The 16529-nt window shown below is 39.5% G+C and overlaps 2 protein-coding genes across 6 annotated transcripts in view; one reads left to right on the top strand and one right to left on the bottom strand.

Moving 5' to 3' along the window:
* Window positions 1-16529, top strand: part of SGO2 (shugoshin 2) — a 28550-nt gene that overhangs the window by 1161 nt on the left and 10860 nt on the right. The window lies entirely within an intron of this gene.
* Window positions 546-16387, bottom strand: KCTD18 (potassium channel tetramerization domain containing 18). 5 transcript variants are annotated; one of them, XM_032692740.1, is made up of 7 exons: window positions 13454-16387; window positions 9238-9435; window positions 7964-8175; window positions 6853-7046; window positions 5681-5775; window positions 5230-5332; window positions 546-4512 (listed from the first exon to the last, which is right to left on the bottom strand). In XM_032692740.1, exons 2-7 carry the CDS (start codon window positions 9392-9394, stop codon window positions 3978-3980), a joined length of 1296 nt encoding a protein of 431 aa, XP_032548631.1. In that variant the 5' UTR covers window positions 9395-9435; window positions 13454-16387; the 3' UTR covers window positions 546-3977. The 5 variants fall into 5 exon arrangements, with proteins under 5 accessions (XP_032548631.1, XP_032548634.1, XP_032548632.1 ...); XM_032692743.1 differs by lacking the exon at window positions 13454-16387 and adding an exon at window positions 10256-10277; XM_032692741.1 differs by lacking the exon at window positions 13454-16387 and adding an exon at window positions 9976-10072.

Genomic DNA, 16529 nt, shown 5'->3' on the forward strand with positions numbered 1-16529 from the left:
ATTTGAGACAGTACAACTATTAAGACAAAACTACTAAAACAAGCTGTGCACAATGGTCATGTGTGTTGTACCAGAGAGAGAGGAAAAGGGCAACTTTGAAAAGGGTCCAAATCCTTGATGCAAACTCTGGGCACACTACACAGCTGATCATGTGATGCCATGAATTTGTGAAGTAATTTTTGACCAAGAGTGATCAAGTCTGGTATAAACAACCAAATGTTTTTTGGCAAGAAGATAATTATTTAAGAAGATACACCCAAAAAGCTCAGAAAGCAGCAACGTTCTGTAACATCAGCTTTACCTTTTTCTACTGCTTAACAGCTCTTATTAACACCTGCTGCCCAAAATGAATCTAGTTTTTTGTGGGGCTTTTATACAAAATTTTACTTCTAACCACATTTTGACTCTATAACTGCAGCTAAGGGACAGACAGCTTCCCTCCCCAGTTTTTGATAGCATAACTGGCCTCCTGATTTTAACTGCGTGAGAATCTGTCCTTCATGGACTGGAAGGAAATAAGTAGATCAAATCTGCTTACTCCAGGGTAATGGTAGGATTTCTTTATTAGACACAATAAGATCTGAACTACATAATGTTTATTATCTAAGCAATTTAATGTAATCCAGTTTAAAAGCGTATGTTTCTGCTCTGAAAGAGCTGGTACGGAAATAACTGGAACATTCTGAAAGAAAAATTAGTTAGCTTTAGTATTTCCATGGCACTTCAGCTAAAAACAAACCTGATGAAAACTCTCCCTGAGGATCAGTGACAACATATGCCTATCACATGAAATAATGCTTGTATCAAGTACAAGTGAGTTCTCCATACTCTGAAGCATACAGGTAGAATTACATCTATTTGAATCGCATCTTGGTGATAATTGGCCCTCTGCATGTGTAATCACAGAGGAGTAATTTTATAGAAATCTAACTTGGAATCATGATTTTCTTGTCTCCTTAACTCATATGATGCTGTATCACTGATGGTTTGGAAAGACTGTAGCACGAAAGTAAGAACTAACCAACTGGAAAATTGACAGCATTTGTAAGAAAAAATTTATTGCATCAGACTACGGGGGATACCCTGTGTCAGCCTTTGCAGTGCAGATATCAGATCCTACATTACTGCATTGGAGTCACCTTCTGAACATGGTCTTTTCTGAACATGATCTCTGCTATAATGAATTTTAGAAAGATTCATAGTAAAGTAGTCACACCACTTGACAACACATCTAGTCCCAGCTATAAAACTGTAGGACCTTTAGCAGTTTCCCCAGTTAAACTATCCCGTCTGTACACTCGGTGTGTCACAGTTTATCAGTGCAGATGCAGTATCACTTCTTTACTTGAGTTAGACAAGTGAAATGTTAAGTGAAATATTAATGAAAGTCTGCAGTTGGCAGACTTTCAAGAAACTTGGGACTATACCGTTTTGAGGAAATTTCAACTTGTAGCAAACTCAGACTTGCAGAATTTCTGCTCCTTGTCCCAAGGCCTCTAAAAACATTCTGTTAGCCAGGTTATGGGATCACTCATCCTTTGACTGGTAAATTTAATTTGTTTTCAACTATTGGCCTCCCAGAGAAGATGAAATTTTATTTCCACATTTTAAAAGGCTTTGGGTAGATAAGGGCAAAGCTATTATGGTTAAAGTCAACATGAAGGTTAATGCTATTCATCTATCATAAAACTGGTAAATATCAGTCCATCAGTTAAAAGAAACGTTTAACAAGATTCTGTGATATAAAAAACATTTTGGAAGTGCTTACTCAGTTAAGTTAAAAGGGCATGTCCAATTAAAAATAAATAAATAAAATCAAGTCCTTCAAAAAATAATTGATCTTTCTTTACCTCTCCACCAGAGCCACTTTCCTCTTTTATCTATTGAAATTCAAGGGAGTTCTTTTTTGGTTGTTTTTTATTCTTTTAACCACAAGCTAGTATGTCCAGGACAAAGAAAAGACTCATTAAAGCCACTGTAATGCAAATGACATGAATGTTGCTCAAAAAATACTGTGCTACTAGAATAATTAAATAAACACCGAGGTAGTGCAAACTCAGAAAGTCCTGTAGGATTATTCTCAAAGCTTTTTTCTTGTATGCATGCAAAATTCTGTGCTTTTTGTGAGCTTTATTGACAGCTGGATTCAGTGATCTCAAAAGTCTTCTCTAACCTGAAGGATATTCTGTGATTCTGTGTTTATAGAAGCTTTCTAAATTTGTCAAAAGTTGAAGAAGAAAGAAATAAGCTTTAGGAAGCTTTGTCAAAAGATTTAAAAGTGTATGGTAAAGTGCTCAGCTATTCACACAGAAGATAAGTATTAAAAACTGCCTTTCAACCAGATTACTAGAAAAAACAAATTTCACTGACTTAGTCTCAAATAATGAATTGCATGTTCAAAGAATAGTAGTTTACGTTATGTTATATATTTCCATAATTTTTGATTTTTCCTTTGTTCAGTGAAACTTTTTTTTGTTCAGTTAGGAAGAGCCTCAGTATTGTGATCTTTAGGTTTATTAAGAAAAACCTCTAGCTTACAGATTCTAAAGGTCAGCTGGTCTTTCATATACATACCAACAGCAGAGAATAACAGTACTGCACACTTTTACAATGGCTACTGTTCATGACAAAATGTCTCCTTAAAAACATGTTAGTACATGAAAAATTGGGGGTTTTATTTGTGCAGATGATGTGTCAATTCCTTTTGGTTAGGAGTAAAGCTTGAAAATATGACGGCTTCTAAATGATCTAGAAAATAACACATTTAAAGAATCCTTCTGTAATTCTAATAGTCTCAGGAATGTTAAGAACGTTGCATTTTGGCAATGCTCAGTGTTTAGAGACAGCTGTATTTACTGCGCTGGAAGAGCAAAAGCACTCGTAAAACCAGCGACAAAACCCAGCAGCCAACTGTAAGCAAGGGTACAAAACAAAGCCAGGTTTTGTCCACTGGTTTAAACCACCAAAAGGGCTCTTTAAAATCAGTGATCCAAATACACCTTTCCTCTCCTGATAGAAACATACAGTAGCTCTTCATTTCAGTATCATTCCTCAGCATTTGCCCTGGCACAAGAATGTCTCCTCCAGCCTGCTCGGGGGGAAGGTGGGGGGCAAAACCCAGGGCACCTCCAACCTCAATTTCTGTGCTTTGCTGCACAGAAGCTGAGTTTGTCCCCTCCTAATTTGAAAGGACCTGCAGAAGGACATGGGAAGGCCACTGTAAGTCAGACCCGTGAGGTTCCTGCAGCTTCAGAAAACCCAGCCCACAGTGTGTGACACAACACACCAAGGCTGCAGCCGCCTTCCCCAGTGGCAGATCACACCCCGGTACCAAAGTAGTACATGTGTGTCTCTGGGAAAAAAATGGCCTTGTCACTCCCAAGGCACACTTCTTCCTTTCCTGTATTTCTGAATTTCCTCACTGAGTACAAGGAAAGGGGGTCCCTTTCATTGCTATTAATAACAAAAAAGGGTGATTTACCCTCACCAGAAGTACCAAGAAGTGCATTGAACTTCTGGAGTCTTCACAGTATGTTGCACATGTATGTTGCACACTTGTGGCAAACTTGTATCTAAGAAAAGCTACTTGTTTTTATGTATTTTCTCCCACTTTTAAAGGTACAAATTAAGGTTAACTCTAGTTATTTTTAACAATAGTTAAAGTTGATAAAGTGGTCTTCTTTTATGCTGTGCAAGTACTCCCTTTAAAGTATAGCCCAACAGAATGTGAGATTCTGGAACATTAAACTGCACGTGCTCCATGTTTGTTTTTTTTCTTTTTTTAATCCATTTTTCTTCCTCCCTTCCCAACATGTAAAAATATTTAGAAATAAAGCAGAAAACACACTTCAGTGTTTACTTAAAACAATTTCTTCCTATGCTTTTCATGAATTTCATCACCATTTTACACCTAATCTTTGATAAATGACCACACGAGATGATGCAAAGCTGTCTGGTCTATCAGGCTGAGTCAAACATTATCCATCCACTTTATCATTCTTAAGTGTAATACTTTCTGCTAATACAGCTGGTTCTTTCTTGTTCAGTACCACAGAAGTAGTAGGAGTTTGACCAGCAGCACTGTCCTGTTCACTTGTTTTACTGGATGCAGAAGGCGGCGGCTGAGATGGTGTCACAAGAAAAAGTGGAGTTCGTTTCAGCTTCACTACACGGTTGTTTACAGGCTTCTTAGTCCCTGCAACCTTGAATGCCATTTGGCTTGGTGTCCCATTGCCAGCACCCTGCCTTCCACAGGGCGCCTGGGAATTGCTGGGCACCAGTGAGCATGTTGTGGATGTGGTTTCAGAAGCTTCCCTGTGCAGTGTCAGCCTTTCACTGTTGGGTCGTTTAAGAGGTGCTGCAGAACGTGAAGTACTGCAAGCAGCTACCTTTAGTGAAGCTGAATTCTTGACTTTGATGTGGGTACTTGTTGAGGGACCTGAGAACCTGATTGGCTTGGGACCCACTTTAGATGGCAAACAGTCTTCCTCTTCAGTATAGTCGATTAGTCGTCTGTAATATAAGGAACTTTATTAAATAAATGAACTATACATGTAAGTTATTCTTTTTAGAACATTATTACAAACCAGACAATATGTAACAGCCATCCACAAATAGGAAGTTATTTTAACTTTTGCTTGTTACAATATCGTTTATGGTCCCTAACAGTTCATCCTACAATCAGGCTTGCCTTTCTATGAACACAACAACCAATCTCTTCTACCTCTGTAAGATGACATTAAAAACTGTAGCAGTGAAGTGGCTGTAGGGTGGCTCAGGTAAGTGTGTAACAGCACCTCCAAAAGGCTGCTTTAAGTTAATGTGTTGAGAATGGAGGTGTAATCAAAAGTATCACCATTAAACTGCAGAGAAGAAAATCTAGACATTCCCTCTAAAAAGAAGGCATCTCACATACGTGAAAATCAGTTAACATTTTAAAGTTTGCAGATAAATTTCTGTTTTAGCAGTCCATTTAACTAACACTGCTCTCCACTTTTTGAAATTAGTCCTTGCCAGGCTGCTGAGACCTCTAAAATAAAGTTAATTTGTTTCTAGCAAGTTCAGTTCTTCAATCAAGCTCTCTGATTATAAGACATTTTATAAAAATGTAAATAAAAAACCAGAAAACTCAACATGCATGGCTATTTAAGGAACCTGAAATTAGAGGCAAAAAAAAGGATTGCACTGTATTTGTGCTTAATTTAAAGCCATCTGTGTAAATCAGCATACCTTTTATAAACTGGTGGCATATGATGCAAACTGCCTTTCAGAGGGCGTTCTTCAAGAGTCCAACATTCAATCAGCTCCTGGGGCACTCTCCAGTAGCTGACACCTGCATTCATAAGCAACATTGTATTGATGAGCTGAGAAACACAGCCAGCATCACCTGTGCAGACATCTGACCAAGGGAATAGGTGTGTTTTATGCAGCAGAATTTCAGCTTTGAAAGTGCTGCCACGAACATTGTTTACAGCCAGGGCACTTCTTCATTTGTGTCAGCTCGTGTCCCCTCCTTGGAACATCCCTTCAGACCCCCATCCCCCAAATAGCCACTACTATGGAATACTTTACATTACAAGTCAAAGTTTATGAAGAGTTTTTATGATAGTTATTTAGCAAATATTTTTCTTATTTTTCTGTTAAAAAGTAGTACTACTGGAATAAAAAATTAATACTCTACCTCTCCCTTCCCAGGCATCGAAAGCATCCATCATCTTTTTCAGTTCAGCAACTGAGTAATAGCTCCAGATGTACTGGACATTATTTCCAGCTTCTCTAGAAATATTGTTTTAAAGGTAATGGTTATGTGATAAATTTAGCTAAGTCCTTAAAAATGTAGCACTGGTGAAATGTATCCTTCTTTTTACCAAATCTTAACTATAAGGACTTAGCAGTAAATGTTTATAAAGTAGAAAGGAAAATGTTACTTGAATTTCATTTTCATTTGGATGAGAGGTTCTTATCCTCTTGTGAATACCTATTGCTAAAAATGGATATTTCATGAAAGAACAGATGTTCATAAAATAATAATTACAGAATTAATGGTGTAAAATCTGTTCTTCTAGATCTCAATCATTCATTCAAAGGGAAAATACAGTAGGAGGACAGATACCTGATATACTGTGTTTCCAAAATACTCTTGGAATAAATATTAATATTTCCAGCCTAAATTTAGGAAAATATGCATCTTAATTATAATGATTATGAAACATCAAAAGCTCTCTCTTAATCAAAAGATACACAGTGAAGTGCACTTCTGACACTGTACTGTGGGACCAAGAGAAAGACAATTTGCTTCCAGTCATAAGTACAGGTCTACCAATAACTTCAAAATACTGCCATAAAAATGCATTAATAGTATAGTAGAGATGAACATGTTCTTTATAGAATTAAAACCATCCTTAGTTCTTGGTGTTCAGCTGTCTTAGAAGACTGCAAAATACAATTGCATGGATCATAACTAACATTGCAAATATTTCTGGAAGTTTTTCTGGATAGGGATTCGTTCACTGTATTTAGTGTAAATATTAGAAAGTAATTTTAAATTGTTGAGACATTTTAAAAATAACAACTCAAACACAATGAGAACTTACAGTAACTACATGCCAACCACCTTGTGTGGACTCTCAAATTCTTGTACTCCGTGCTTAGTTTTTATTTTGTTTGTTTGTTTAATGTTACCATTTGTATTAGCCAGCTGGTTTTGGAGCTGGAAAGAATCTGATTCCTTCCACAGATTTATAATACAATAATGCTCTGTTATGGTACATATGACAATACTAGGCATAATTATAATATGTGACTATTTATTCTCATTTCATAGTGCTTTCATGTGTTTGACAGTCACCTTACCTTTTGTACATGCTTTTACTATGAATTTTTGTTCCTAGTGCCTTATTAATTGCATCGGTCCCATCAGCTCTTGTGGCATACACACCAATAATTGTACTTTCACAGCTTGCTCCAGATGTGCTGAGATAGTGCAGGACCCACACTGTAGGCTTGGTACAAACTAAATCGTAAGAATCACAGAAATCTAACAAAGCCTGGAAGAAACATAAAACAAAAAATACAGAATACTAATAAAAATGTAATATTTTTAGTTGAATAAACTTTCATACTTAAATTTTCTTAAGTGGACCAGTCAGCTCTTTTAAGTAAATCAAGGATGTATTTTTTCTAGAATGCTGGCTACAGTATTTCTTATCTGGTGTTAACAGAGATTGTTGTGAAGCTAAGAGAAGTTTATAGAAAGGCAACAGAAATACTTAAAGGCATGGCAGCTCCTTAATATGAAGAGAAACTGAAAGGCCTGGAAATGTTTTATGCTTTTCAAAAGGAAATGAGTAAGGAAGAATGTGAAATACATGGAACAGCAGCTTATTAAGAGAATGAAGATAACTGTCAGGACTAACACCTGCCAGACCTGGTAATATAAATTAATTTCCAATCCATTACTTAGAATTAGCTTTTAAGTTTTACTCTAAAATAGACAAACCTTAGGATTTTAAATAGTATAGTAATTTTCCTTTTCTTCTTCCTTGTTCTAAGAAAATGTCAAAGTACATTTTGTCTCTTGAGTTTTAGGATGCATTTATGAAACTGAAAAAAAAAATCAAACCTCTTGAAGGGATCAGATCTAATCTCAAGTAAAATTTGAAACCAAACAGGGAACTAAACAATGTCATTCTCACTATGCAAGTTTTACAGCAGACTTGCATGTAAAACAAGAGTCAAATTTAAACTATTGCTGTATTGCAATGATGGGAAAAGCTGATGTCCTTAACTACTCTGACTGCATTATCAAATCCAGGATTTCTTAAGCTAAAATTCTGAATTTACTCATTATTCAGTGTGGTGATTAAGAAGCACTAACTTGCACATACTATAGTTTTAGTATCTGGTGCTAATGAATGATGCAGATTAGAGAGTACAACTCAAAAAATATAAGAATTGTTAAGACCTTTTTAAGCTCTATATTTGACCTTGAAGAATATGTCTCCATTTCATTGGCCAAATGGTCAGACAGGCTGTATGGATAAGGGATTCCAAAGTAATCTGCTTCTTCCTGCAGTGCAATTCGAATTTGTTCATCTCCAGGAATCCGAACTTCTCCGTGAAGATAATCCAAAAGATACTTAAACAGGCTTCCATCTCGATCAATTAGACATGCTCCTGAAAACATAAATAAAATTATTTATAATACTGCTTCCAGCAAGTGAAGACAAACTTGTCACTTTCTACCAAATCATCAAGTAAAGCCTTTTGTATAAAACTTCTGTGCTAGTTTTACTTAGGAGGAGTAAGTATACTGTCTCTGTTCTTTTAAAACTATATTTTTTTTCCCTGGAATATTTGTTATTTGACGATAAAATTCTTAGTGCAGAAAACATTTCTTTGGAATTTCAGTGAGATCACTAATCTGCATAGAACAATGTCAGCATACCACCTCATCTGTACTGCACTCTGCTTAAGATGTTAAAATGTAATTCTAGACACATTTCTAATTCTAACTGCAGGTACATCTTTACTCACTATCCCAAGGATCTTTTCAGTTTTGGACCTAGACCATTTAAAAGAGTTAAAAATAGCATCAGCTCCAGTACACATCTAGTCAAACCTTCCTTAAATACTGGTCAAGTTTTACTGTAATTTTTTCTCTCCTTTACCTGCCAGGCTCAAGGACCCTACAGAAACCAACCAATCCATACCGGGCTGTGTACAACAGGCTGTTCACTGTGGCTGTGAAGGATGGTGGCTAAGTCTTGCCCATACAAATGTCAAACATTTCAGATATTTTGAGCAGTCCAAAGTGTACAACAAGGAACTACTATTCTTCAGCCATCGTATCTTTAAACCAGACATACTTTGGCAGGATTTCCAAGTCACAAACAAGTGTGAAATTTGACCCATGAATAGTTTTATTCAAACTTTCATATCAAGCCATGGTGGTGAAAAATGCAATCCTTACTGAGTAATGAAGTGTTCTGAAACAAAGATTAGACCCAAATCTCCTTCTGTAATGAACAGAGATAATGAGATGCCTCTGGAGAATATAGGGGTTCACAAATAGGATCTGAGTTAAATGCCAAATACTCTGCCAACTTCAATTTATTCTATTTTCATAGTCATACTGAAGAAGTACATTCTGAAGCAACAGTTTTGACTGGGATAAGGATGTATTTGCCACAGAGCTCCCTGGTCAAAATGTCGTATTTACAGCTTCAATATATTTACCTGATTCATCCACTTTTAGAGGAAAGCGTCCACTAAACATAGAAGCCAGCATTGAGTCCTTAAAGCGGCACAAAGACTCCCGCCTGGCTGTGTATAAACATCCTCGCACATTAAGTCGTAGAACGCTCTGGACATCTTCAACCTTGCCCTCTGCCATTGCATTCACCAATGATGATGTTCATTACGAGCTATTCAAGCCTGAAACAGATACAAACAGAAGTAAATCTAATGCCAGTTACAGACTGAACATATCACATACGAGACCTAAGCATTAGGTCAGCTCTTACATCTTACACGATACCACTTTGAAAACAGTTCTGGAGATGTATTAGTGTAAATAGCGAAATACTCCACACCTTTTACTATAAAAACTGATGGCATTTTACTTCGCTAGGAAACACAAAGGTTACTCTTTTGAGACAAATGGGCAAGCAGATTTACGTGGTCAGAATGTGTGAGCAGAGCACTGGAAGGACATCCTGGGAAATCTCGTTTTGAGTATAGTTCACAGCACTACAAGTGCAATAATTTTGTACTAATAACAACGCGGCTTCTTTAAAATCCGATCTCTAATTAGAGCTGTTTTCACCATCTGGGCCGCTCGCTCCCTCCCTCCCTTTCGTGGGGCGCTGCTCCGCCATAAAGGGGACGCACCCGCCGACCCTGCGGGTTCGGGTCGGGCCGGGCCGGGCGGTTCAGCCCCGCCTGGGCCGGGGTCCCGCCGCCATCCCGCGTTACCTGCGCCGCCGCCTCCCGCGCCAGGGCCGCCTCACGGGCCTCGGCTCCGCAAAATGGCGGCGGGGGGGGCCGGGCTGGGGCCGAGCGGGGAGCGCAGGGGGGCAGCCGGTGTGCCCCTGCTGCGGCATCGCCAGCACCATCTCCGGGCGCACCGCCGGCCGCCCGAGGGTCCCTGCCCGCGGGTACGGCGGGTTCTCCGAGTGCAGGGAGCCCTGGGGCTCGGCTGCCGCTGCCTCTTCGGCGCTACCCGGAGGAACTCCCTGCGGTACGGCTGCGGTACCTGCGTCCTCCGAGGTGAGGCTGACCTGCGTACAGTCGGCTACTCTGAAAGGCACAAACCCTTCCGAGAACGTGCTTTTTTGGTTTGGTTTTTTTGTTTTTGTTTTTTTTTTTTGGTTGGTTTTTTTTACAAGTACGTGTTTACTCGGAGTGGGTTTGATTCAATTGCTGGTTCTATAATCCCAATAATCATAGAATGGCCTGGCTTGGAAGGGACTTTGAAGATCATTTAGTTCCAACCCCTCTAACATGGGCAGGGACACCTTCCACTAGACCACGTTGCTCAAAGTCCTGTCCAGCCTGGCCTTGGACACCTCCTGGGATGATGGGGCATCCAAAGCCTCTCTGGGCAACCTGTTCCGGTGCCTCACTGCCCTCACAGCAAAGAATTTTTTTCTTGATATCTAATCTAAACCTACTCTCTTTCAGCTTGAACCCAGTACCCATTCTCCTGTCACTACATGATCTCGTACACAGTCTTGCCCCATATTTTCTGTAAGTTCCCTTCAGGTAGTGGAAGGCTGCAATTAGGTCATCTCAAAGCCTTCTCCCCTCCAGGCTGAACAATCCCAGTTCTCTCAGCCTTTCCTCATAGGAGAGGTGCTCTATTCCTGTAATAAACTTCATGGTCCTCCTCTGGACTCACTCCAGCAGATCAACGTCCTTCTTGTGCTGGGGACCCCAGAGCTGGATGCAGCACTCCAGGTGGAATCTCACCAGAGGAGAGCAGAGGGGTAGAATCCCCTCCCTTGCCCTGCTGGCCACGCTGCTTTAGATGCTGCCCAGGACAGGGTTGGCTTTCTGGGCTGCCAGAGCACATTGCTAAGTCATGTCCAGCCTCTCATCCACCAGCACACCCAGGTCCTTCTTGGCAGGGCTGCTCTCAATCTGAGAGCAACTTGAGCTGTCTCCTACCCCCTGTGCTCCCATTTTACTTCACAGTGTGATGGAGTCCCTCTGGCCAGCCCAGACCAGGGCAGTGGCTTCAGACCAAGCTGGAGCCCAGTTTCTTCTGCAGCTGCACAGCCCAAGTTGCAGCACCAAGGCAAGCGATTTCACCAGGGTGATGTGCTGCTGGTATGTGCTCCCAGTCTGAAGATGGAAAGGTCTGCTTTTATTAAAGCAGGGGGGAAAGGCAGGAAATGGTAGCCTCAGATCAACTGGTGTTTTCTGCCCTGCTTTGACATGACTCCCTGAACTCCCTGCTCACCTGTGTGGCAGCAGCAGTCTGTTCAGTTCTACCTATTATATATAAATGCAGCCGTCAGAACTTTTAATTTGCTTTCCTGTTGCTTACATGTAAAATATGTTTTTTCTCTGGTTTGTTTCTTGGTTGGTTTTGGGTTTTTTGGTTTTGGTTTGGTTTTTTTTTTGGTTGCTTGGTTGGGTTTTTTTGCTTCAGATTTATATGCATTTTTCAGAGGGAACCACTTATGCACTAAAATAGCACAGATGAATGCTATTTCACTGCCATGTCTCAAGTGAAAGGACAAGAGAAAATGGCCTTAAGTTGAGGCAGAGGAGGTTCAGATTAGATATTAGAAAAACAAAATTTCACTGAAAGAGTGGTTAGGCATTGGAATAAGTAGCCCAGGTAGGTGGTGCAGTCACCACCTTTGGAAGTGTTCAAGAGATGTCTGGATGTGGCACTTGGGGATAAAGTTGATGGTAGGTGATCTTGAAAGTTTCTTCTAACCTTGATGTTTCTGTGATTTTATGATTCTGTAATGTAGGCAAGGTGCCTCACTCTCATACAGTCATTTCACAAAGACTTTCAAAGAGTGTCCCATTGAATTGCTTATATCTCAGATAGAGTTGGCGTGGTCATCAAAATGCATTCATAAACAGTGGAAAGGTAAAGAAAATAGATTCTTGTTATGCTTTTGTGTCAACCTTATTATGCAAATTTCCATACATGAAAAGTAGTTCATGTGTCATGCATCATAAGATGCAGCTGTATTTAAAAAAAAAAAAAGTTTACAAGGTTATGTCTAGTTCCCACTTAATTCTCCTTTACTTGCTTACAAAGTTTCTTTTTGCCATAACCTACAGTAAGAACTTATCATTGTGGATACAACTGCCAAATAATTTGTAGTTGTGTGCAACAGTGAACAGGGTGAAACTTTGGTTTTCTGCAGACTTTCTGGAAGATATGAGCTGATTATATGCTTAGAATATATAATATAAAATATTTTTATATATTATATATTATATTTCTTAGATAATAAAACATAACTGAATCCCAAATATTAACAATATATTTTAATTGCTATCTGAAGTCCAGTAAAATTCACGTACTTAACTGTACACTGCACATATAAGAAATGTACCTTTACTGTATTTAAATAGTTTACTCAGTTATATCTGCAATTCCTATTGATTTTTGTCTTGTATCATCCTAGTTTTTAAGTCATAATTTCCTTTTGGAGCTATTTTGTTGCCTATTTAAGGTATGTAGAACTTCAACCATGGGTTCACTTGCTAAGAGGTGAAATCAAAGGATGTGTAACACAGAGCAGCTGTAGTTCCAGCTCTGTTGCTTGCTATATTCTAGTCTGTTACTGTTACATTTTGATTTTTGAGAATACCTAAATATTCATAGGCTACTCTGTTTTCAGTTAATATGTGAGTCCACAAACTTGTAATTCAGACTTCCCTTCAGTCAAGTGAAGAACATTAAAGGAAAGAGCCATATAAACCATATTGCATCTGGTCCTCGTAGGGAGAGAATAAATTCTCTTTGAAATTGTGTAACTCTGAATGATCACTTCTACTTAAAACTCACTTCTTTTTATCTTAATGCCAGTTTGCATTAGAATGGCAGTTAAAGCCACGCTAAACACCTCACGTTTAATTTTGCTTAGCAACTAAACATGCTACTGTTGCAGCAAAGAGATAAAATGGCATGCCAAGCACCATGGCTCTCATGTGCTCCTTGAACAGTCCTTGGCCAAGAATGTACCCAGAAGCCAAGTCTTCGATGCTTAATATCTAATTAATTAAATAAGCACACAATTTACAACATGCTACTGAATGCAATACAGACTGATAATCCATGGGTGTTGAACTTACTATAAAACAAGTGAAAACAAGTATAATAGATTATTTTTGTAGAGTAATGGTATCTAGTTTAACTGTGTCTTTAGTAAGGATAATAATGTGTGTTTTCCCTTACTCACGGGGAATAGTTCATACATACCAGTTGCTACTTAAACGTGGCCATTTTTATCAAACGTTGCAATGTAGTTTAAGTGTAACTTCCAGTCTTTCTCACTCTGAAACATTCACTTAATGAAGCTGGAGCTTTTCATGCTTCTTTCCGCCTTGAAGCTGGCTTGGTTTTGCCTCAGAAGTCTGAAAAAAATGTTCCTTCATGTATTTCTGCATTGTGAGACCAGAACAATCTACACGGTTTCACTCAATACATGTATATACACATATTCAATGCAATAGGTTTTGGACCTCAGATTTAACCATGTGAATTATCATGACTATTCAAGCTTAGTACAGCATGTACTTGGCATAGAAGCTTGAAGCAAAACCAACCCACACAAGCAAACTGCCTTTTGAGCTGCACCTTTTGGGAAATGAACACGGGCGTTTTTGTGTTGGTTTTCACTAGTTTCCCAAGGAAGCCAGGCTTACACACTCCTCCTCTGTATATTTGTGTTTCAGTTTACTAATTGCAGTCAAATTTGACAGAGAGCAAGAGGCATTAAGAAATGGATTTTTCATTAAGCCTGTGCAAAAAGGGTGTGATTAGAGAAAGATAAGTTCTGAATCCTATAATTTCAGGAAAAGGTACAGCATGAGCTCAGGTCTTGTTGGACATCAGAGAATCCACAGAGGGAGAAGTCGTTCTACATAATCTACCCACCAGAAGTGCTTTAGTCATAGCTCACACTTTACTACACCCTACAGGATTAATTCCTCACTGAAGATTCTTCTCAGACATGAATATGCAGGTATCTAGTGAGGTACAAATTCAATTCCCACATGATTAGAGCTTTTACAACAGGTCTGTGTGTCTTTCCCTCACTCCATTTCTATTCAGTTTAGAGACCAGTCATAGGATCCCTGATGGATGACTGAAACACAAAATTCTGCTCTTAATACACATTTAAGATATATGGACTGTGAAACTTGGCAGTGGTTTAAGTTCTTCCCAACTCTGAGCAGCTGGTAATTAACTGGAGATTTTTACATGTGAAGGGGCATAGTGTGGAAGTTCCTCAGTGGATAAAGGAAAGTATGACCATGGGTGGAAATGCAGTGCTTCACATTTTGTTTTAAATTTATTGCCCGCAGTAGCAACATAAACACTAAATGGAAGCAAATTGGCAATTGCCCCTTCAGGACTTGAGACCATTGTGGAACTGGAGTATATGCAAACTCGTTGTTGGATCTGGAAGAAAACCCTGCCTTCTGGAAAGGATAAGGAGGTAAGTTGTATTTGATTGGTTTTCTATTTTTAAAGTTACGTAAGGTTATTTGCTCTTTTATTTGGCCAGAGTTTTACAGTGGCTACAGTCACTTCCAAGTTTCCTTGTAAGGGAAAATGTACCAAAGGTATATATTGTGTGCTGGATCAAATCTGTGTTTTAAGGGTTTTGCCTAGAAGCATAGGGTTTTACAGCTACAGGGCCACACTGAGAAACTGTACCATATATCATAAACAAAAAAAAAGGTAGAAAAGAGAGACTCTCCAGATGCTCTTTGCAGCAGATTATGAAGGTAATAAGTTCATAAAGATCCATTTTCACATAATGCTACTGATACTTCATGTGCAATTCCTTTGACTTACTTTATAGCATATTGTAATGTTAGCACATGGAAAGGTAGGGGTTTCATGATGATTACTCGACCACAGAACCTGATGCTGTTTTTTATTTCAACCTTCTGCATTTCTGTAAATCTTCAAATAAAACACTAACTCTGTTTACTCCAAATTCACTGATTCCTGGATCAAATGTAGGAATTAATGTCCACATGAATGATAGGACTGGGCACATATAGCCAGTGAAAGAGAATGTATGTGAAGAGAGTGTTCAAGAGCAAGGGCTTTTGGGCTCAGAAGAGATTTTGGGGGAAAGCATTTAATTAGACTAAAGTACTTCCTTGCAATTCACAGTTCTAGTATTACCTGAACCAAATTAAAAGTGGGCTTGGTCAAATTCTGTTGTCAGACTCTTGCCCTTGCAAGTTGATAAGAGTGCAGGCAGCATGCATTGATAGAATCTATTGGGTTTTAAATTAATCATTTCTGTCTTCATAACTGTCTTGATGCCTGTCTATTCAGTTTGTCATTCCATCTATTACTAATAGCTCAAAATCAGCTAGAAAAAATTTAACTTTCCATTGAGAAGGAATTACATGGATTTCTCCTTTTAACCTAAATGAAGTCTTTGAACTGAAAGCCAAACATATCAAACTCTTCCTAAAAATCTCTGACAGCCAGGTGGGATACCTGTAGTTCCCTACTTCCTTCCTCACAGTGTACTGAGACTGATGCTAAGTGTTTATACAATTAATATTTTTTTTTTTAATTTTAGCTTTATTAATGGTTAGTATTTAAAATGGTTTTGTGAAGGCACATTGTTGTGAAGTTACAGACACCCCACTCCTTTTTAAATCACCCACAGATGCATGAAAAAACTGGAACCATAGATTAAAGGTTGATGACTTCTGCATCTCCCTCTTCTGGAGTGTCGTGGACCGTTGGTTGGAGCACGGTTCAAATAAGGTCAAGGTCACGGGTTCCATCCCCATGTGGGCTGTTCATTAAGAGCTGGACTTGATGATGCCCGTGGGTCCCTTCCACCTCAAAATATTCTGTGAATCTGTACGTACAAGAACATGTGAACTATTTTAACACAGGTAATTCTGCATGTATGTAACATAACCACTACAATGCCTTTCCTGTTTTATCAACCAAGCATCAAAAAAGACGGATGTTGGCCGTGGCATAAACCAGGCTGTCGACACGGGAGGGGTTTATATCCAGCTGTTCCGGCCTGGCTGTGCATCTTCCCTCTGAATCACGCAGCACACCGCGGGTGTTGGCGACTCCCTGGGCAGGTTGTCCCGAACGCCCCGTCAGGCCCCGGCCTGGACCCGCAGCGCCCGCCCCGCGCGCCGTCGCACGTGCCGGGCCCAACGGCCCCGCCTGTCGCGGCCGCCGGCGCGCGGGCAGCCGTTTGGCCGCGAGGGGGCCGTGAGGGCGCTGAGGGGGCTGTGAGGGGGCGCTGAGGGGGCGCTGAGGGGGCTGTGAGGGG

This window comes from Chiroxiphia lanceolata, chromosome 7, assembly GCF_009829145.1.
Source record: "Chiroxiphia lanceolata isolate bChiLan1 chromosome 7, bChiLan1.pri, whole genome shotgun sequence".
NCBI lineage: Eukaryota > Metazoa > Chordata > Aves > Passeriformes > Pipridae > Chiroxiphia > Chiroxiphia lanceolata.

Bases quoted from the DNA above. Each gene is read 5' to 3' on its own strand.
- KCTD18 (XM_032692740.1), bottom strand. From the start codon at position 9,394: ATGGCAGAGGGCAAGGTTGAAGATGTCCAGAGCGTTCTACGACTTAAT. The intron at 8,176-9,237 runs GTAAATATATTG...TTATGTTTTCAG, and splicing joins TCTAAAAGTGGATGAATCAG to GAGCATGTCTAATTGATCGA. The intron at 4,513-5,229 runs GTATGCTGATTT...CTTATATTACAG, and splicing joins ATGCCACCAGTTTATAAAAG to ACGACTAATCGACTATACTG.